We start from the raw sequence: 23,806 nt of genomic DNA, 5'->3' as shown, positions 1-23,806 counted from the left end.
ATAGTCTTGGAAATGCTCCATTTGAAGAAATACCCTAGGAAGCTGGAGAAAGCAACCAAAGAAATTCCCAGGGTAAAGATGCATAATATCTATTATTAAGAATTCTGTAATTATGTTTGAGAACAGCTTACTTTGTGCACTATATGATTTAATTACAAATAATAACAATCCATGAATGAGTTTAAAATTGTTCCAGCAAATGTATGTTATTCTTTCATTAAAAATATTTTTAAAGTGCTTACTATGTATGTGGCACCACATTCGTTTCCACGGTGGATAAAAAAATCTTGCATTTGAAAACTATAGGATGGGTTGGATTAAATAAGTGATAAGTGATATTGATAAGGGTTTGTAGGTTAAAGGAGTTCATAAAAGATGATATAATGAAATATAATTTATAGTAGAATTTAAAATATTCAAAGTTTGGCAGAGCCACAAAGTAACCTTCAATTTCAGGGAAGGGGAGTTAGCAAAGGTGAAAAAAATGAGCAAAGTAAAAGTGTGAAACATGTAGTAGGTCAACCTGATTCTTAGGCAGAATACATTTAAGGAACATCTAAAGCAGGATTCAAAGGGAAATTAAGAGTATTTTAGCCGGCTTTAAACTTCTGAATAGGATCCACTGGATATTTCATAATAAGAACTAAGAAGATAATAAATATTATAATGGAAATGGTCATCTGGTGGCCACTAAAAGGAGGTCTTAGAGGCAAAAAGACATAGAACAAAGAGACAGTAAAGAGGATCTTGCAGTACCTTTGCAGTGAAGATTCTAAGGTCTAGTTGATTTTATTTAAAAACAATTTTAAGTACATTTTAATAAGCTATCCAGTCAATTTTCCTTAAAAACAAACTTTTTAAATTGCTAAGTTATAGACAAAGTAACCAGAAAAAGGGAATTCCTAGGAAATGAAAGTATATATCCAAAAGAAATATACTGTTTTATTTTTATTTGGTTTTCATAGGTCCCCATAGAAAGAAACTCATATTCTTTAAGCCTATGGGGCAGTAGAACAAATAATGACAAAGAAACATTTTAGTAAAAGGTGAGTTTGCCTAGAGCAAGAGTCACTGGCATCTATGTCCTCTATTAGGCACACCACTGCCAGTGAAGGGGGCCCATCCCGAAATAGAAGACTGTACAAGTTATTGCTTACTCTACAGCCATACTAGATATAGAACCTGGAGAATCTGTTGCCATTTTTTCAGTCCTAACCAGCCACGAGCTATCCTCAGCAGAAGACAGAATACCAGCAGATATATTTTTTTGCAGGCAGGCTTATGATCCCCATTGTATCCTAAAGAATTAACACTTGGATATCCACTTACATTAGATGCACATGGGAGCAGACATAAGTAAAGGTCAGAAAAGTAGCAAAGATTTAACAGGTGAAACTGTATACAAGTCTGATCTTTTCGGAAAATAAATGAATAGCTATTGTACCAGTCATTTTCTTTATGTTAAACACCTTTAAACTACATTTCAAAAAGTGTATCTTCATACAGCCTTGGGGTCTATTTAACTTTCTAGATTCAGAAACTGAAGCTTGCATATCCTTATTGGTATAGTATGCTTCAGTAACCCCTACAATACTGGAAATAATGTGATTAAGAATAATGATCCTGAACTACTTCTCATGAGAGAGGTTTAACGAAGTTGCACAGGAAGTTTCATGGTGTCTGTGTTAATTTTAAGGAGGGGTTCATTTTCATTTCAAATTCATAACAGGGAGTCCCTCATCCTGCTAAAACAAGTTTCATATCTCTCTTCTGTCACCAGGGCCCATGAAAATGCTGATCATGCCCAAGAAAGCGCAGCAGGCTGACAGAATTCAGCCATGACCAGAGAGAGTTAAGGTTAGATCAACAGCATTGTAAAGTCCTAAAGCCCAGAGACAGCATTTGCAGAAGCCAACTAGAGGAAAGAAATGTGACAGAAATAAATTTTTTTAATCTTAATATTTTAAGCTTTGCTTATGTACCTGTTCAAAGAATAAAACTGTCTTAGCAGGGGCCTGAAGAAATAAGAAGACCCAAGAAAGACAGTGGAAATGAAGAAACTTGGGTGTAGGTATAGGCTTGGACTAATCAGAAGTATTCCCTCACATTTGCTTGTTAAAGGTTTCTACAGTTTAACTGGCAATGAGGAACTCACTATTATCTTTTAAAATCCATTTTACTTAAGCATGCATATTATTTATTCTGGAATAGAAAATTCATCATTCCCTACTCGTTTGTGATCTTTATAAATTCCCAGGAAGAAACCTATTATATACATCTACTAATGTAGGTGATTCTTTGTGATTTTAGGGCCAAACTTCTATATCCAGAATAGGCCCAGGCAGGTAACATATCCTCCTACAGAACTGTCTTAAAATGCTTTAGTTCTTTAAAGTTCTTGTGCCATACGTTATAAGTTCAATCAATGATTTGTTCCTAAATATAAACTGAAAATGATGACCCCCTCATAGTCTTCTCTTTGAAAAGAATCATATAGCATAATAATTCGGCCCATGGATCCAATCTATTGCAATTTTTGCAATTTTCTTTTTAAATAACAATTTTCATTTCTTTATTCATTTTTTAAAATGTGTCATCATTTTTTAAAATTTGTCATCATTTTTCAACTATTTCTGTGTATTCTATAGAAAACAGAACAGTACTAATGTCAGGAGGTGCCCCTAACTTACATCATCTGACTTTGCTGTGCTTCAAATTTCCTCAATTAAAAACTGAAGGGCTCTGGACTGGACCCATAGCTTCTAAGCAGTCCTAGACTCCTGTGAAGAAGGAGGGAGGAATTAGAATAGAAGGAAAGTGGGAAAAAGCCAAAGGCCTCAAACTGGGGACCACAAAGCTGTCTGCTCACTGCAGCTTTAATAAAAGCAGCTCTCCTTTTATCAAAGGAGACAAAAACTGCTCTTGATAACCTGGACTTCACATATGAATTTGCTGGGAAAAAAGAGAGCCACTTATAAAAATAATTAAAAGCCAATGGATTTTTCTTAAAACTCTAAACATCCTTTTTCTGTCTAAATGAATCACTGAAAATATTGAAAATGTTAATAGTTTAGATGTCACTTTTGGCTACACTAACAGAGTTGAACAAATGAAAACACAGAGGCAAGGAGTCTCAACCAAGATCATGCAGCAAGTGATTGTATCAGAACCCAAAGCAGCTTTTATTTGGCCCTTTATTGTCTAGCAGCGCACAACAGCAGGGCTGCTGCTTCTCTACTCACATAGCGGGCAAGCACTGTTCTTATTAAAATCTATGTGGTTGCTGCCCCCTGGAGTTGTGCAAAACAATAAACCTGTAGAGCAATCACTTATTCAAAATAAAAATAACTAGGAAACAATTTCTACATGCTAAAGCAATTAATTACAATTAGGCTCACCAAAATTCACATATTTCAGCTCCATGGCATAAAAGTAATATAGCTGTCTTCTCTCAAACTAGAAAGTACTTTAAGTATCATGTGAAAACAAGAAAGTAGCTTTAAACCTTTTTATTAAAGCATGTTTCGAAAAGTAGCCCACTTTATTTAATAAAATAAACAACTAGTTTAATAAAATAAACTAACAACTCAGAAAAAATAGATATAATGAAATCTAAAGAACAATTCTGAAAAGTGGTGTTTTGGAGAAATCGCCTTCAAATACACATGTTGTACAGCCAACAACTGTCTTGTTTCTTTACATATGGCACATATGGCCTGCTATAAAGTTTATATGATGTTCATTAACATATGTGCACATGTTTTTAATTACATGCATAATTATAACATGTTAGTACATATTAGTACAAACACTACTAACTTTTTATTTGAATGTATCTCAATAACAGAAGGTTTTAAAGTCATTTTTTCAGAAAAGTGCTATGCAGTGGAGAAATAGCACATTACATGTTTTTTTCCCAGACAGATAAGCCAAATCACAAAGAAATGGAGTTGCTTGGGGTATTAAAAAGGGACTGGAAGAACTGCCCATAAAATGTAGAACTCTTGATTTAAGCCACATGGCTATGACCTGTGTTGTACTTATCCACAAAATAGGCAGGAAAGATCACCTTCAAATTATTTGGAAGAGCTACAATTGTAAGAAACTTTGATCTAGGATCTTTTTTATTCTAAATAAATAAATGGAATCAAGTATTTTCATTATAAATTGTGAATTCCGATCAATCGCTTTTCTAGAAATCATGAGAAGTACAATTGTACTCCAACTGCCCAATATGTATAATACATATGAAAGAATGTCAGACAAAAGGAGCAATTTAGTTCTGCGTGGTGAAATGTTAACATAATAGAACATTTCTAAACTGCTGTAACCTGGAGAAAAGTTGGTAATATGATTAATCTCTACCCTGCATAGCTTATGCAGTAGATCACTGTGAAAGATAATAGTGGAATATGCTTGACAATTTTTGCAAAACAGCTATAAACTTGCACATCTACAAGGTAATTTCAACATAAATATTAACAATTAATAAAGCAGTATCTCTCAACAGGGTGAAACTAAACAGAGCAAATGCCAATAAGTTTGCAGCTAACAGAATATCCTTTCTGATCATTTGCTTCATTTCTGTGTTAGGCATTTACATATCACATACAAACATATAACAGTAGGGAAACATTGTAAAGCCAAAACTCGCTTCTATTTTTAAACATATTAATTTTTCTTAATAACTTATTTGGCAAAATATAAAAATTATATGACTTTACAGTGCTGCAATGTTTAAGACATCCTAAATCAATTTATATTGTGTAAAACGTGCAGCTTCCATAACCATTAATCTCAAGATGGCTCTCATCACCAGCCTTCAAGGGAACACTTAGGGCACAACTGCTTACGTCACTTGTGTTTTTTAAAAGGCAGCAGCCCACCTTATTTCCTTGGTAAGAATGGGAGAAGACAGCGAGAAAGGTAGAGGGACTTCTCTGAGGAAAGACCTGGCCTTGGAGTCAGGTCTTTTGAGATGTACTGGTGATCTTGGATTGATGCTGTTTTATTTTCTTTCAGGGATAAATCTGAGCAATGGAATAGCTTGTGATTGTTCAGCCAACCAGCCATAGCAGATTTATCAGAAACAAGGAATGATAACTGGCTCAGAGGTCTCCTGCAGTGGCTGAGTGGCAGGTTGCTGGAAAGACACACAAAACAATGAGTACACTTAGTGGTAGAGGGGAAATACGTATTTACATGTGTAAACTCAATAAAGAGTAAGATGTAAAGAATCTATAGTAATGGAATGCATAGGACAGATGATAAACAGTACTGCTATTTAAGAACCAAAGGGAAGAAAGTTCATGAATACTAAATATTTGAATCCACTTTGAAAGGGGAAACATGATGTTCTATCAAATGAATGCAAACTCTAAAGATCAGCCAATGCAAACTTACTGTGTTCAGGTTAGAATAAAAATACATAAATCTCCCATGAAGCGCATGCCCTAGTAAATATTCTAATGTAATTTCCTAATTAAAACACATTTCCAGGGACTAAATGAAAATATATATATAAGTGGTAAGTGCCTTGATTTTCAAAAAATTTGACTTTCTATGCATGCATGATTAAAATACAGGTAGTTCAGTTTAAGAGAAAAAAAAGGAATCTTGACACACCAAAATTATTCTTTCTCATAATAGCTCAAAAGTTATAGTATTTCAAGAAATTTAGTTATAATAATAGTAATTAATTTTACTTAAAGATCTTCTTCAAGGGAAAAATGCCTTCTAAAAAGCTCTCTTAACATATGTAAGAATGTCAAATTAAAAGAACAATGAAGAAACAGTGTGTCCATGGATGTGCTTACAGTAAACATGTAAAAAAAGTGAATTGGTGCTTTTTTGAAAAATATATTTAACACCTTCTTGCCTCTTAAGTTTTATTGACATTTTTTCTCAAATGTCAAAATACACTGGATATATCATTATACGATGATATATCCTAAATATATAGAAAAGATGTACTGCACTATTTTTATAAAATGAAAAGGACTAAATGGTTTGTAGAGAAGAAACTGCAAGTGAATTTTGTTCACATATACATCAAGATCTGCAAGAGCGCCACTTTTATAACTACTGCGTATTTTATTTCAATGAAAAGGTTTTATTAATAATTTCCCATCAAAGGCAGAAGACAGAGATTTTAGAATTATTGCTTCGAGTACCAAAGGCTCTATCATTGCCACTTAAAAGGTCTTTGACTATACTATTTCTATATAAAATGAATTACTGGAAATGAGGCAAAGTCCTTGAGAATTACTAAAAAATTATCTGCAGAGCTGATTTTTCCCAAGCCAAAAAAGCCCTCTCCGTTAATTTTTCTAAGAAATATCTTAAAGAACTATGGAACAGAATCCCCCACCCTATATTTTTATTCTGTTTACATAAAGCAGTAAGTAAGGTGCATTCCTTGTGCTTCTTGAGAAATTAGCATTTCAAAAATATGCCACTTTCCCCTGAACTCCAAGCGTATCTAATAATGCGAGAAGCAGATTGTCTTCCCTCGTTTCCTTAATTTGTTTCATCTAAAAGCAATTCACTCAACATCTTGTCGCCCTCTGGCAGCTTAGTTTACTTATCTGCACTTAATTTCTCATTTGGACCAAAACAAACTCCTCCAAACTGCTACTGACTGCTAACTGTGAGAGGGGAGACGCGCGAAATGTATTTACTTGGGAACATACAGCCACTTACACACAGCCACAAACACACGGCGCCTCACACACACCCCAGACAGTAACTTGTTTTTACTGGTTCACATTCAAAACCAGCTGAACTTTCCCTGCCAGGTGCGGTGGCAGAGGATGAAAAAAGAAGTCCCCGGGGGCATTTACAGTTTCCAATGGATCACCTTAGAAGGCGTGTTGCAATTATCCTAGGGATACACCAGAGAGCTTTTCTTTGTGCGGCCCTTTTATCTAGATCACTTTGTGTTCTGAACAAGTGAGGCTCGCTTTTATGCCCCCAGAATTGCAAGTACAGAGTCACACTCGGAACAACAATGACACGCTAATCCCCGCGCTCTAAATGGGCTCGCTTGTGGGTCTGACAATTCGCCCAGGGAAACGAAAAGAGAGGAGTGAGGGCGCGAGCTGATGTCGCCTGAGACGAGGAAGAGGACAGCTGCAGAACTAATTTGGATTACATTCCTCGCAGAAATTCTGAAAGGGGCTTTTGGGCATAGCTCAACCTGGAGCCGCACAGTTAATACCGAATTGCTGCGGACTCCCGAGAGGGGTCCCCTAGACACTCCAAGTAGGTCTCCTGATAGAAATTCCTCTCGGCCAAGCCTGCCTGTCAGGCGCAACTGCTTTTGAGTGGGTGAGCCTGTACAATCAACCCATTGAAGGAAAATAAGAAGGGACTCGGAGTGGAGAGGCAGATAAAAAGGATCCATCTAAAAGGCCGCTTGGAATCTCCAGTCGGTGCTGGTGTGATTCCTGAGGGCGGCTGGAGCGCGGGACCTGGTATGCATGAAGAATCTCGGAGTAATTGGGAGGGTGCAAAGGGCCAGCACAAATGGCACATATGTGCCACTGGAAGGTCATTTTGAAAGGCTCCGTGATTGTAACTTGTTATTTACCAGGCAGGGAGGGGGAGGCGGCGGGGGCGGAGCGGGAAAACCACAGCGCACTGTTTTCTGGGTGAGGTCAGAAGGACACCCTTCGAGGGCTTAAAGCTCTCCCTAACTCCACTCCCAGGGACTTTATCTTCTCAAGCTGCCTCCCACGCTCCCGCCACCTGCCCCGGATGGTCCCGGAAATCTCCCCGGCTCTCCAAAAGGCTCCCCTTGGCCGCGTCAGACCCCTGTTCTGGTCTGTCCTTTCCTGTCCCACTTTTATCCCCAGGAAACTCAAAAGTGTCAGAAACTTTGAGCTCCCTCGCCCAGCAGGTGTTATCCTTAGCCCTGCCTGCTGCAGCGTCGCGTCAGCCCCCCTACAAAATCTCTCGGGGTCAATCGGCCCTTTGCCAGTCCAAATACCTGAGGCTCAAGCTGTGCAACACCCGGAGGCCGGGCACCAAGCGCCGCCTCCGCCGTACCCGCCTCGGGTTCAAGCATTTCGCGCTACCGGGCTAGGCGATAAACACAGAAGTTGGAGGGACTCCGGCCAATAGCAAGTTGAACTACAGGAAGAACTCTTCCTCGAGCCAAACACAGCAACGACGGGAAGGCCGGGCGCCTGATTCGAGCGTGCCAAGTTTTGTTGGGGTTTTTTGTTGGTTTTTTTTTTAAGAGGTCAGACAGGCTAGCAAAGTGCCCCTCAAGCGCAGCGGGTTAGAGCTCCGGGACGCCAGTCGAGGAGGCCCAGCGCTCCGGGCCCCAGGCCGAGAAGCGCCCAGGTTCCAGCTCCCGGGCTGGGGCTGCGCAGCGAGCGACCCCGGCTGAGGGGCGCAGCGTCCACCCGCGGCACCCGCAGGTGCAAAGCCGTGCGCTCTCGGGCTCCGCTCCCACCGCGCTGGCTCCAGAGAGGCTGGGCGCGCAGCGGCCCGGAGACCCCAGTTTCGCCAAAGCCCCGGGGGTGCGCGCTTCTCGGGGCTTCCTCCCTCGAGGGCCCAGTCGGGGAGAGCAGAGTGTCCTCTGCCTGGGCATTTGGGGCTCCCTTGTCCCGAACAACAGGCGCGACCAGAAGGGATGCGGCTCGGGCTCACAGAAAATTCGCGAGAAAGAAAGAAAGGGTCTAAAAAGAGAGAGGGCAAAAAACGGGGACGCGGCGCGGAGTAATTTTTAACGAAAAATAACATACACAGCAAGTTTGGGACGGAGAGAGGGGCGACAGGCAGAGAGGGCGCAGGAGCCACGCGAGGCCGCCACGCGCGGCAGCGGCTTCCACAGCGGGACCCACCTGACTGAGAAGCGCCGGGCCGGACGGTTCCCGCCGCCACGAGGAGGCTCAGCCAGCCCCACAATCCCGTCGCCAGCTTCATTTTCGGCAAGTCTCAGATCCCGTGCTGACAGTTACATGTCCAAATGGCATAGCCCCGTGCGGCGCGCGGAGAATCCCCAGCCGGGCGCGTGGGAGCGCGCGGTGCACGGGCTCCCGGGCGGGTGGGCGAATCCGCGCCCGCGGGGCCAGGGCCGGGGTCCCGGGAAGGAGGCGGCGTGCGAGTGTCTGCGCCCGGCTCCGCGCCGGACTGTGCAGCTATTTCCCGGCTGAGCCTTCGCTGTCTCGCTCCCTCCTCACTTTCTCTCTCTCTCTCTCTCTCTCTCACTGGTTGGTCGACAATAATAAAGGGGGAAAAGGCTTCCCAAAAAAGTTGATTGCAAAGAGGCGGAAGGTTTCCGGCCTCTCCCCCAAGCCGGGCTATGTTAGGCTCCTTTTTCAGTTTCCCTGCACTCGAGACCAAACCGGGAGAGAAGGGGGGAGAGGAGGGAGAGCTTCTGGTTTCTCCCCACCCGGAGCCTGTCCTTTTTCCTGTCAGCTTTCTTCACACTTGTCCAGTGGCTGCGGTAATTAAAGCTCCGAGCGTCATTTCCAACCCTCCGCGGTCTCCAGCTGCAGCCCCACAGAAAAATTAATAAGACTCCAGGAAAGGGGTGGGTGGGGGTGGGAATAATACAGCCCTCCACGCAACCTGGCAGGCTCTCCTCAGCCGCGCAAGCCCCGCCCCTGCTCTGACCCGGTTAGCCACGCCCTTCCCCAAAGGGAAATCTCATTGGCTCAGCCACTCCCCAAAATCCTCGGCCTCCAGAGTTGGGAAAACACCTGTCTGGGAGAGGGAGCCCGGTGGTAGGGGCGGGGGAATAGATTTAAAGGGCTCACTGGAGACCAGGCATTGAGACTCCCCTTCCGCCTGGGCAGAGAGAGGCCCTGGACACCTGGCCTTAGCCTACCACCAAAGAGATGCTTGAACAATTTTTTTCTGACACACACACACACACTCGCATACACACGCACGCACACACACATGCGCACCCGCACCATTTTTCTCTGTTGTCGCACGGTGCTCATCCAGACAGGGCTTGCTCTAGAAACACAAAAGTTAACGTTGCATTCAGCAGAATGTCTCCCGATGTTATCTCCCACACTCCACAGTTGGTAAGTACTTTCAAGGTGAGTATAGTCCTGAGAGTGTTATCATTCCCCTTTTCCAATCACACCTTTTCTGCCCATTCCCACCCTCTCCAAACTGACAGACAAGGGGCCAACCTAAAACCCATACTTGTAGAGCCACAACCTTTGATTTTTAGATTCTTTAGGCATTGTCTCAAGCTGAAACTGTTCACTGGGAAAGAATTTAAGGAGGCCATGTCAGACCACAAACAACCTCTAACATTAGGCTTATTTTATAGTGGAACCAACTTAAAGCCCTTTCCTTGTTCTTATTCTGCAGGATTATGCTTCTCATTCCCCAGGTCATTGCTACCTATGGGAGATTCAATTGAAGACATCCTGGAACCAGATCTTCTCAGTCCGCATATCCCTTTTAGAGTTCTGAAAATGTACTCTGAATAGGGGCCCGAGTCTTCAGAAGGTAGTAGGTTATTGTTTTGCTACTTGCACAGGCCTTCTCTGTATGAATTCTTTTATTTAGCTTCTCTGGAAGCAGCAAATGTATAAATAAAAAGTATCAGGGGAGCATAAAAATTAAAGCATCCTGCCTCCTTAATTGAGGCCTCATTTGAGACCTCCCCCTTCCTTCATGTCTCACATATTTTCTCTATGATCCTGTCATTTAAGAATTTCCATGGAGGTGTAAACAAATAGGAACAGCAAAGGCCTGGAGCCTGAAGCTTTCCTTTTCTTAGATTTTCGGCATGGAGCAGGCCCAGTGAAGAGGCCCAACCATCTGAGTGTACTGTTTCACCAGAAGCAGCCTAGGGCAGGGAGAAGGTAAGCCCAGAGCCAGTGATGGAGACTTGACCAGCACGGCACTGATCTCTGTAGAACCTTGCACACAGCTCTCAGAAATGCTCTTTATTTCCATCTTTCTCACTCTCCTCCTCTGTTTTCTTTCATTCATTCTTTTCTTTTGTCTCCTTTAGATTTGTATGATGACTCTCAGACACACCTCTTCCATGAAAACTTCTTTTTAAAATTTGTGTTCTGACCCTACAATAACAACATAATTAAGTCGTTGGAAAAGTTTGTCTCCGTTTTATAAAAGTTAGTTTCCCGTGTCAGTTCTTTTATAAGAAGTGAAAAAATGAACTGCTTTCACTTCAATTTTGAGGACAATATTGAATGGCCTGAATAATTTAGATTATTTTCTCGTTGTGCCCATTGTGATCATTCTTGTGCTGCATCAATTTTACAGCTTCTTTCTGCAGGAACTCTATATATACTCTAGTCTTCCCTATATTCTGTAGAATACTTATCAAAAAGAGGATTTTCAAACTAAAAGTGTAAATAAGGATCAAAATGTATAACTGAGATTGTGAAATAGGAAGAAAATGTCTAAAGAAGTAGGGGAAGTTGGAGGGGTAGGGGAAAGGAAAGAAGGGAAAAGAAAAAACATGGAAACAAAGTCTTTGTAAATAGGGAGGGATGGGGGCAGTGAAGAGAGGGCAGGGGAAAGGGGAAAAAACCAAGATACATCATGTAAAGGTACAGGATCCCAATGATGACTGTAACTGTACTGTATACCTAAAATATACCGATAAACTTAATGAAAAAGGAACAAGAAAATAAAAGCAAGTAAACCTTAAAAAAAGAGGGATTTTCAATTAATTTTGTTTTTTAAACCACGGCATATATATGTTGGTACCAGGGATCGAACTTGGGACCTTGCACTTGCAAGGCAAGCAATGGCACCACTGAGCTAAATCCCCAGCCCTGCATCTATATTTTTGTAGATAACAGGCAGCCCATAAATGGTTTCTACCAGTTAAATTACCCAACACACAGGTTTTGCTCCTACATCTCAGTTTATTCAGCCTTGATCCTCCATTCTCCTGCCTTGAATTGAATGAAGCAATGATTAGTATCTGGCCAAAGGTGAGTAGCGTAAGAAAGGAATTTACATCCAAGCTCTAACAAAAACATCCTATGTTCAGTGGAGGCTGGTCTACCCAGTCAGATTCTAGCTCAAATAATGAGGTCTACATCTGTAGACAGGAAGGGGTACACACCAAGGTATTTCTGCCAAGCCAGAAGGATAAGGAAATAGAAGCCATAACCTAGACTCAAAGACTAGGTCTTCCTCATTAGTTTCCACATTTAGCTGAGTTGTCATAAGAAAGAAACATTTTCAATATGATGTGAGAAGGAATCTTACCTGGATTGCCAGATGCAGAGATAGATCTATTTTCTCACTTTCCCACTTAGCTTTATAATAAATTCTCATAAATCGAGTTAACTAAAATGTATTACTATTACTTGCATCCCTCTCCCACAAAATCTGAGTAACCCAACATGTTACTGAGCAAACCACAGATGAACATCTGGAATAATCTGTTTAGTACCCTCTGCTAAAAACTGACCTTTCCTGAGTTCTACATTTGTAATTTGGATATAGCTACACATTACAAACTTCATTCCTTGTTTCTAAGTTGGACCACTCAAAACAACAACTTAGAAAAGCCTTCATCACACAATGATTGGGTGAGAGATGGGCACTCCTAACAAGTCCTGTCCCTGGGATTTTTGCCTCTGAGAAAGGAAAAGTTCATGCTAAATCCTCCACTGGTAGATCTAAATTATCAGAACTGGCCTGTTTATGGTTCCTTCTGTGTAGCATCAACCATACTGCAGTGACAAGGAATGAAGCTGGCATTCCAAGGCAGCAAAAGCCCAGATGGTTCTCATGAGCATTCAAGCTCTACCTATGACCCGAACAATGTGACATGGCAGAAGAACTTTCCAACTTGAATGGGATCATATATACCATCATGCCTCTGGAGGAAGATATCTTAACATGGTCCACATTCCTCAGTCATCCTTCCTGGTCTTTCATGATTTCCCTTGATTGAAGCCAGAACTCCAAGAGATGTCTTTGCCTGTGCTGCTTTCCTACATCCCTGTCCCCACTTTCTTTATTCCATTAATAATAGAATTCAAGGAAGGTCATGACACAATCAGTGACAGACTGCTTCTAGTGGTGGAAAAGAACACATTGAACTTGGAGTTCAACCTTTAATAAGATCTTAACTTTGTCCCAGAGTCTCATTATTCTTTCCAATGTTTAGCTGGTTTCTATGACTTTTCTACAGGTCAGATTAGACCATCCTGCTTTAGATATTTTGTCACTGGCCATAAATATAAATTTTAATTAAATATCAAATAAGAAAAGGAAATAAAACTCTATCACAAATCAATTAACTTCTCCTAAACATTTAGAAATAAATATATAATTCCTATTTCACTGCCTATCATCATATTCCTCATCATCATAAGCAGCTTACTTCATATACATATGCCCACTTCCTCATCCTTAAAAGAAGGGATTGTTATATCCAAATCTAACACTATATGCATCTATGATTCACCATCCACCTACTAAGAGGAAGTTACAACATCCATAAACTCAAATTCTTTCATATTTATTCTTCTCTTCCCCCACTCACCCCACACACCTCTTCATCTGGCCTACCCACACAGATGTATCTACACCACATCCTGGACTGCTAAAACAAATAGTATGAACTGCGTGATTTAAGCAACATATATTTTTTACAGTGCTGGAAGCTGGTAAATTCAAGACAAGTTGCTGATTCTGATCATGTTCCTGGTGAGGGTCCTCTTCAGGGAAGCAGATGGGCTCCATCTTGTGAATGCTCACCTGGAAGAGGAAGATCAGTTTATACTGGGACAGATCCCATTCTTCAGATCTTTACTCTGATGACCTAATTATCTCTCAAAGGCTCCATTTCCATACACCATGACTTTCAGGATTAAGAGTTAAAACATATGAATTTCGGGAAGGGGGGCCAAAAAACATTCAGACAATACCACAGACTTTGCTATGACGTGCTCAATATTTACTATTTCTACTATTCTTAAAGGAGAAACTGTGATAAGTACTAATCAGCTTAAATATGATGGTGATCAAGGAGATGACAGACTCAACATGGGTGGGTTTTGCTTGTTGTTTAACTTAGCAAGTGAAATACCTTTTCTGTTAACACTCTGAGTCCTGGAATTCTCTGACACTTTAATGACATTCAATAATAATGCTAAGTAAATAAATTCAACACAGAAGGGTAAATATTGCATGGTTTCCCTTATATGAAAAACAAAAAATATAATTTTAAGAGTAAAATAAAGAAAAATGATAGGAAATGCTGAGACAAACTTTATGGAGATGGAAAGGGGATTTGGGAATGGGGAAAATGGGAGGGAGAACAGGGGATAGAGAAGGAAAAAGGAATAAGATGTAGTATGCATATGGACCAAAACCCCATGCTGAATGTATTTATTATATATGTCAAATAGAAACTAATGTCTTTTTTTAAAAAAGACCAAAATACAAATTTTAAAAATTCAAACATTTTAAAATTCATAAATATATGTCAACTAATAAAATGTCTTTGTTAATTACTTAATATACAAAAAGGAACTCCTCAAGAATATTTCGCTTGTGGTTAGTGTTATTTTCCTTCTGTATGCATGACTGAACCTTAATTTTTTTAAGTGCTAAAGGAAAAATGACTAAACATAAATAAATCAAGTCTATGTTGCTTATGTATCTATTCAGTAGTGTCTGTCCAACTTCTTATGGATATTTTTGGTTTGTAATTGAAATTGCAAAACAATTTTAGTCCTGTGGACAGAATACTGTTTTCCAAAACAGTTATGCAAAAATGACTTTACAATGAAACTTTTTTGTTACTTTTAACATTTTCTTAAACCGTGTTTTTGTATTCCATGTAGGTTTTCCTTTTTTTTTTTAGCCTAAAGATAAAGTAAACCTTCAATAAAAATTGCCAATTAAAAACTAAAAAAGGAAAGGGATAATTCTTTATTTTGTATCTACACGTTTATAAATAAGTAAAATTGTGAGGTTATTTACTGAGACTATGATTATACCTGGCCTCAAATCTAAATCAAGATACTCTTTTAGTTTCTTTTTCAGGAAACTGCTTACATTCTTCTTCCTTCCTTCTCTATCCTTAACTCTGCAAAGAGCTTAATCATGTTATGGTTAATACCAGATTTCTCAAAAGAAAAATTACATATACCATACACCCAAATATGGATATTATTCAGTGTATAGTCACAAAGAGTTCTTGGAATTTTTTGAACTCCTGCCAAATAGACAACTAAAGTAATAATTTTTAAATCCTGTATTTTCTTCTCAGGTTTGTATAGGGATGAATGAATCTTCAGAGCTTCAGCCAAAAGGTTTTAAGAATTGAGAAAGAATCATAAATATGTTGAGCGCTGTTTTTCAGCATTTTAATAGACTATTTCAGCCTTTACCGATCAATTACTTCATATCACCCTGCCTCACCTCTTCTGCTGCAGTTCTTCAATTCCCTTGGCACCTACCCTTAACCAACACTCTCACTGTCATGAGGCCCAAAACACCTGCAGTTTCTTGTAGTCGTGACCTCACGTGATTCCCAATTTTACACATCCACAGGTTATATGTTTTGGAAAGTGTTTCAGCATTTAATATTACAAATAACCAGTAAAGGGCCCATAAGAGGAGATGACAGAACTACTTAATCTCAAAAACTGGTACAAAAAATAAAAGAGCAAAAGTTAAATTGATCATATTTGATGATAAGGCAGGAAGCACAATAGAAGGGTGTGTGGTGGCGCTCATTTTCCTCTGGAGGGATATCAAAGTGCATTGAGAGACTGATAAATATTTCTCCTTTAACTTGCCATAAAAAAATAAACACATTGGGATATTTTTGCTTTTGGTGTCTTACATTATCACTTAAGAAATACAACCATGAATATAGTTTGATTCCTATCTAACTTTGAATATTTAACTTGCTGATACAAATGCCAACAATATTCTTTGGTGACATGTCCAGTCTTAAACAAATGGTGCTGGAAAAACAGCTATCCACATGCATAAGAATATAACTAGACCCTTGTCTCTTAACACATAGGAAAATCAACTCAAAATAAAGTTAAATAATTCAACATAAGATGTGAAGCTATAAAGCAAGTAAAAGTAACCAGTGGTGAAACACTTCGGGATACTGTTATAAGCTAAGTGTTTTTTTAATAAGATCTCAAAAGCACAGAAGTGAAAGCAAAAAAATAGACAAATGGGATTATAGCAAACTAAAAAGTTTCCTTACAACAAATGAAACGATAGAGTGAAGAGATCCCACAGGAGAGAAAATATTTGTAAAGTACATGACAAGGAATTAAAATCCAGAACATATAAAGGAACTCAAACAACTCACTAGTTAATAACAATAACAATAATCTCCTGTTTAAAAAGACAGATGATACAAGTGAATATTTCTCTAGAGAAGACAATAGACAAGTATTGCAAAAATGCTCAACATCACTTATCATCAGAGAAATGTAAATCAAAACCGCAATGAGATCTTACCCCAGTTAGAATGACTGTTATCAAAAAGACAGAAAAAAGCTGACAAGGATATGGAGAAAGAGGAACACCACACAAAATTGTTGAGAATGTAAATTACTACAGCCCTTGTGGAAAACAGTAGGGAGGTTCCACAAAAAAACTCAGAAGAAAATCACTAAGTGACTCACAGAAGAGGAGAGTAAGGCGCTAGTTAGCAGAAGCTGGAAAGGGGTGGGAGAAGGGGATAGAGAAAGGCTGCTTATTGGATACAAAAATATAGTTAAATAGGATAAATAGGTTCTGGTATTCTCTACCACAGTAGGTTGAGAAGTTAACACTAATTTATTACGTATTTTAAAATAGCTAGAGAAAAAGGATTCTGACTGTTTCCAACACAAAGAAGCGATTAATGTTTAAGGTGATTGATGAGCTAAATTGCCCTGACTTGATCATTATATCTCATAAACATGTATCAATAGGTCACACGGTAGCCAACAAGCATGTATAATTAGTGTCAATTTAAAAAATTACTGATACAACAAACATTTTTGTAATATACTACTGTATAAAATCGGTATGCAAATATAAGACTATTCTAGCAGCTGAAAATACTGTACTCAGTGTAAATATGGCAGCATCTTATTTAATTTTATTAAGAAAAGCAAAGGTCAAGGTGGATTTTTTTTTAAATCTGAGGTAACAACTTCTACATTACAAAAATAATTTTAGTAAGAGTTCATCTAAAACTAGATAAAATTAAATATTTTTGGTTCAATAAAACTAGCTATAGTCAGTACCATTTACATAAACAATCTTAATACTTTCTCAAATATAGTCTATTTTAAAACATTGTATTAATGTTTATATTAAATACACATTTGTATTAAAATGTGTGTTGTATTATTAGTAGTATTTAATATTATATTATACAGTGATTATTTCTTGCCTTCCATGATGAGCTTAATTTACATTAAAAATAAAACCAGTTTAAAACAACTCTGTGTGAATTATAGGATGAAGCAGTCTTCTAATACACATTTCTAGTAATATTTGCTTATACAGTATAAAGTATTGCCATTAACAAACTTGAGGATTTTGTGCATATTTTCAAGAAAATTATATTAAGTCATTACCACAATGTAAGGTATTAATATTCATCTTAGCTGATGCATGTATATTGACTCCATATTTCCATGCCATCTTTTTGGGAAAATGCTGATAGTAAAAGAAAAATGTTCCTTGTCTAATCAAATACTGGGAGAAAATAAAACAATTGTGATAATTTATTGTTGTCTATTAGATAGAATGGGAAAGTACAAGAGGTCTGCTTCATACAGCTTAACATGACTTTGCTAAATGAATACTTTTAGACAAATGAAATTACTACTTGTCTTTCTGCATTTCCTATCACTCCACTTAGGAACTCTTCAACATACAGGGGAAGATGTTATGCATCATACTGAAAATATAATTACTGTTGATGTTTTCTGTCTGAAATATTTTTCAGAATACTGTTCTGAATGCTGTCACCATATCTGTTGTATCATGACTCTTACAGAATTTTGTTTAAAAGCAAGAAACAATGGTAGCATTTACCACTGACTCCACAAGTAATTTTAATTATATCTTCACATGATTATTTAATCATAACATTATCTTGTAGTATTTGCTGTAAAATGAATATATGTTACTACCATATATGTATACTTTACATATATATACACATAATTTCACCCAGATTTTGCTATAAAATAATGATCTCTACTTTCTTCTACTGTATGCTATGTTTTTTTCCAGTTTAGTATGGTACTGATATTTTTTAAATTCCAAATACTTCTAGAGCAATTATGACTTCTTCCTTTTCACTTTCATACAGTTCTTCCATGGAAAGTTTACATTTTTGAAAGAATATAATTGTGTTCCCTTTTACTTTCAAATGAGGGAGGAAGAAAATAAAAATAAGTATTTTTAAAGTACTAATTAACAGGAGTTTGTAATAACAAATACTGAGTACAGCATTTTACTCTATGAGGTCAACAAATACCAGTGATAGCAAAGTGTTCATTTACAAAGCCAGAGTATAAAGTAATTATATTGTAAAATAATAATAAAAAAGGATTTCTATGTAATTGACACCTTTCAAGCAGATATGTGAAGGTATTTTATATTCAATTGTACGACTTGGAGTCATCCTCTAAGCCTCACCTACCTGTTTTCTAAATATAGTTGCAATGAGGAATGCAAATTCACTATTAATGTAAAATTGACACTTTATTCTTTATAACCTCATAAATAAAATCAACATAGCTAGTGAGATAAAAATAATAATTTCAAATATTTAAAAAAGGACTGTGGCTCTATCTGCCTCTCAGTACACAAAGACAATTCTGCAGGCTAGAACTAAACCTTCAAGATTGGAAGGCATAGATCCTGCAAAGATACTGAGGCGGGTTCCCACTCCTGCAGCCCTCACTGTACATTCATCAGAAGTGTTTGCTATGCAAATCTTGTCATACAAAGCAATTATAGCTGTTCCTAAACTGACCTCATGTTTATTTATTACCTCAGTGTTTTACTCCTGAACCTTATCTGATCTTCTCCGACACAAAGAATTTTTATATTGCTTTTTAAAGGTACACAATAGTTATTTTTAATTTATTTGTCCTCTTGTAAATGGAAAAACTGTGTAAGTTTCTCAATCTGCAGTGCAGTGCTTAGTGAATCTAAATAATATTCTAGGGACTGTTCATGCAAAGTATTTTCACCCCAGTGTCTTTGTTAGGATGAAGAGGCCCTTCTAATAGCTTTAGGCCTGACACCTTGTTTGGTCTTACTCTGCAACTTTAACTGTTTAGTAATGGAGACTGTCAGCTAAAATACAGTAAGCAGGGAAAAAAAGTATTTTTATAACTGAATAGTTGAAAGTAAAATATACCAAAAAACTAATTGCTTATATGTGTTTTCTCAGCTTTACCTGCCCTTAGCAGGTGCAACTTGTATACAGGAAGTGCACTCATCAAAACAAATAGTTTGAGAGCATAAATCCCCAGTCAGTAATAGCAATAATGCTCTTTAACTAGGCAATATTATATTGCCACAGGAATTCTTATTTTTTGACTTCTGGTTGAGCAACAGTGGCATCCAGTGGACATGTAATTGTTTCCATGATTAAAGTGTCACCGGTAGTCCCCACTAACAGCACTAAATGCTTCAGATGTATTTAGCTTATGCAAGGGAATTTACCAGAAATAGCAAATCAAGTGCCTCTGTTTCCAAAGCAACCCTCAATCAAATCTAGGTCATGAGATTTAGCTCTGATGACTACTAAGTACTGGCAATCTCCCTAACACTCCTTAATAACTTCAATTTCAGGTACCTATTAATTGTCTACTGTGTGTGCTCATGTTGACTCATTAGCTGTAGCCTTGTTATACTAGAACATTTCCCTACAATGAATTGGACATAAATTATATGAAAAATATCTCACAAAATAAAAAGGTATAAAACAGAATCTAACAGATGTGCTTAATATTCATTTTGTACAAAAATTTTCTGATGCCCTATTATTAAATATGATGTCCTCATAGTTACATGTAATGCATAAGGGATACATTTGGGAACAGGTTGGTATTTTGGTGATATAATACAGAATATCTTGGACCTAAAGCATTATTGTCCCAGCCATTTCACTTGTTGGCAAACATAATAAATCCTCTGAATCTGATGATACTTACCTCTCTGGGGTTTTCAAGGCTTAGATGTGATAAATAATAAGCTTTCGGCACAACTCTTGGTCCAGAATAAGTATTAAGTAATGAAGTGGCAAAAAATAAATTCTGCACTCAGACTTTCGGCCTTTGGATCCTGGCTTCAGCACTTACAGTTATGTTCCATGGGTTAAGTTATTCTTACTCTCTGAGCTTCAGCTTCTCCATATATACATAGAGAATAATACTGATACCAGCTTCCCAGAATTATGATAATTTTAAAATGAAATAGCACATTCAAACTTTTTAAATTGTACTGGTACACAGAAAACAAATATTAGCCTGTATACAAAGTTTCAATCTGTATATGCAAAGGAGAGTTAATAGTAATAGCAATAGTAACATAATTTTTCCCTGCTTCTGATTACACTTTCTCCTAAACTATTCACTGTCATCTATATGATTAATGACATATATTTTCAAGTGTTCAAACGAAATGCAGGGTGTAGAAACGGAATTTCATCAAAGCAAATCAGTAGCATCTAAGCTGAGCCTTAAGAAGTGGGGAGGACTCTGTTTGATACATGAAGGACAAAGTGAGAATAACAGGAATACTTTAGAGATAAAGGAGGGGGGAGGAAAAAATATCAGAGAGGAGAAGAAGGGAGGAAAGGAAGGAGGGAGAAGAAGGGAGGGAGGAAGAGAGGGAGAGAGAGGAAGAGGAGAGAGAACAGGAGAGAGAGAGATCCTGAAATTTAAGATGTAATTGAGCCAATATTTATTTTCACAAAATATATTTTGCATCCAACCTCATTAAGTAAGACAAACCTGTTCACTACATGCATTTTTAATTTTCTTCTATTTTATCAGGTTCAGTATCACTGCAATTTAAAAGTTGACAGGAACTTATATTTGCAAATGAGGTTCACTGATATCATTTCTATTCCTTTTACTACAACCTGAAGATACCCTTTTAGGGAATCCTAAAGGACCTCATAAATTTTTTACACCAAGGATCATTGTAGGTGCTTTAGGGTTTGAGCTTCTTCTATTTTGATGGGGCTATAGGTATACTCCACTATTCTTTCTCATTCTCATTTTTTTCCCTTTTCCTTCTTCAGCATGGATTAATTCTTATTTCCCTCCGTGATTCACCAATGAAACAGACATTAGAAAGAAATAGCTTTTAGAATAATAATTAAAAGTGTTCCCACAGGTTGTGGGGTTGTCATATAGACTTGATTGCAATCTAGGCAATTAATTTTTAATAAAAGTGATTGATTTTTTTTTTTTTTTAGTGGTTGATTTTCTTTCTCCCTTTTTTTTTTCTTTTAAGAAATCCAAAGTAGAAAGCCAAAATTCAAGCAAGCCTAAGCAAGAAGCATGTTTGGCTATTATAAAAGATGCTGACTGTGGTAACCAGCTAAAAGAACATTCATCTCTACAATAAAGGATAAGAACTGACAAAGTGGACTGTGGCAGAGGGGCGGTTGGATACAGCCCAGTGGATCAACACACAGGGTCCAAAAAGCTCTGTCATTTCCAATGAAAGCCACTGGCATCATGAGACTCAGTCCAGAATGCAAAGAAAAAGAAATTCTTCAAGCATTTGGTTCAGAAATCAAGCAACAATGTAATCTTGGTCATGTTCAGTATGACATCTAGGAAGAAGAAACAGTATTGTCTGGTAGAAACTAACCAAGAAGGGATGACTTTCCAGAAGGACTAGGAAGCCAGCTTTCTCCTCAAACTGTAGCACTCTATAATGGTCCATCGCTGGAAATTCCACCATTATAAAGACACTCTTTTTGTTTCTCATTTCTATATTCCTTCTCTAATAATGCAAACATGAAGATATGAAATCAAAAATTCCTTAGTATGAACTTATTTCAACATGCGCTTTTCAACATATTGATAAAAAGGAGGGATTGGTGACATAAAAATAGGTGGGAGTTTCCAAAATAGCAAACAGGAATTAGGAATCACTGCAAGAAAACACAATTTTCTTATTCAAAGTAAACACATAATCAGACAACTGCCTGATAATATGTTTGATTCAGCCAATTTTTTTAGACTTGGTTTTTCTTACAAAATGTCTTATACAGTCATTAAACACTGATTCTATACTGCTAATGCTGTCACTATAGAGCAGAGAAGGTGTGATGATAAAAATGGTCTCTGGCATCACAGTGTTTACAACTGAAGAAATCTGTTTAATTTGTCTGCAAAGAAAACAAGCTACTCTTTATCTAACACAACATAGCAGTGTAGAAACCCAGAGTGCTTACTGTTCTCTTCATTTTGAATTTCAACGTCAGTTTTAGGATATCATGCAAGCATAAGGCATGATATCACAGGCAAAGAATTTAAAGTAGAAATTTGTTCTATGGCCATTATGTTTTACAAAAATCCTGCACAAATCATTTGGAATGGGGGTACTGCTTCTGGGCTTTCCTGTACAATGGAACCCTATGCCAGGCAACAAAGAAGTAAGTGATGCGCTAAGTTAACAGGCACTTCCCTTGTAGTTGCTCTCAAAGGGAAAGTGGTTGTTATTAAGTATGCACGGTATTGAATAGGGCAATTGAATTGGAGAGAGCCTTATGGTAAAGAAACTTTTTAAAAAACACAAGTTTCTATACTAAAAATAGAACATATTTTCAAGAGTATCTTGAAAACAGGTTGTATGTGGGCTGTCAGCTTGCTTTGTCCTACTTAAGCAATGGTGACTCAGCATTCTTGGAAGAAAAATGAGATGCAGAAATCCTCAATAAATATTTCCAAAACACGAGAGTATATTTGTTACACAGGAACAAATTCTATTGTGTTTTTATGAAAGAGAGGGGAGAGAGAGACCATGCTTAAAATTATGAGTCTGAATGTTCCTTTTCTGTTCCCTTCCAAACAGCACAGCCAAAGGCCTTGATATACGATTTGTTTCCCGGCACACTCTGGTTACTAGAGAGGATCTACAATGGATACAGTGTTGATATCAGATTTATTCTGAGGATTTAAGAGATGATGTCAGAACAAGTGCTAGAGCCACATGGAGCAACAAGGGGGTTGTGAAGTCAGTTTGTCCTCATAACACCTATTGTCACTTTGTTTACAAAACAATGGGCTATTTCAGGAATAAGAGTGTGTAATTGTGTGTACATATATTTATGTTTTTTTTTTAATTAGAGTAGGAAATATTTCCAACATGCTGAGAGTTTCTTAGCTAACAGTGAAAATATGTATGCATATATATTTGATATTTCACATATATAAATATCACATGTGCAAATACATGAGTATGTACACTATGGTGGCTGAAACAACATTATTTAGGACTTTTTTACACCGCCACATTATCATTTTCAAAAAAATATTGTTAATAATAGAGATAGGATCTTATATTAAGGTAGATACTTCAAAACAATGGTATTATATCCTGATATTCTTTGATAGTATCTCTTTCAGCAATTTTTTTTTTTTTGGTACTGGGGATTGAACTTCTTTCAGCAATTATTTTTGATGATGAGTATAAAAACTATTGTTGTTAAGAGAATTACCAAGAAGAATTCTTATTTAATGATTTTGGTGTGTCATTTGCCCCTGAGGAAGCTCTCTTCAGCCTATAGATAATAAGTTATATTTCAAAAATACCACAT

At 37.7% G+C, this 23,806-nt stretch overlaps 1 protein-coding gene and 1 long non-coding RNA gene across 6 annotated transcripts in view; one reads left to right on the top strand and one right to left on the bottom strand.

Annotated features, from left to right (window-relative positions):
• Erbb4 (erb-b2 receptor tyrosine kinase 4) overlaps positions 1 to 9,555 on the bottom strand; it is a 1,128,010-nt gene extending 1,118,455 nt beyond the window's left edge. For all 5 annotated transcript variants that reach the window (XM_004851107.3, XM_004851109.3, XM_013074521.3 and 2 more), the window contains exon 1: positions 8,853 to 9,555. In XM_004851107.3, the coding sequence (XP_004851164.1) occupies positions 8,853 to 8,934 (82 nt within the window). In that variant the 5' untranslated portion in view covers positions 8,935 to 9,555. The remainder of the gene's footprint in view (positions 1 to 8,852) is intronic.
• A 5-nt stretch (positions 9,556 to 9,560) lies between these two features.
• On the top strand, positions 9,561 to 12,335 carry LOC110350492 (uncharacterized). The gene is made up of 3 exons (XR_002397080.2): positions 9,561 to 10,482; positions 10,689 to 10,841; positions 10,994 to 12,335. It is a non-coding gene; the product is annotated as an uncharacterized LOC110350492 (long non-coding RNA).
• The last annotated feature ends 11,471 nt before the right edge of the window (positions 12,336 to 23,806 follow it).

The sequence above is a fragment of the Heterocephalus glaber genome, unplaced genomic scaffold (genome assembly GCF_053883595.1).
Source record: "Heterocephalus glaber isolate CG9 unplaced genomic scaffold, H.glaber_assembly_v1.0 deba00000621, whole genome shotgun sequence".
NCBI lineage: Eukaryota > Metazoa > Chordata > Mammalia > Rodentia > Bathyergidae > Heterocephalus > Heterocephalus glaber.
This window is presented reverse-complemented; position numbering and strand designations above follow the sequence as displayed.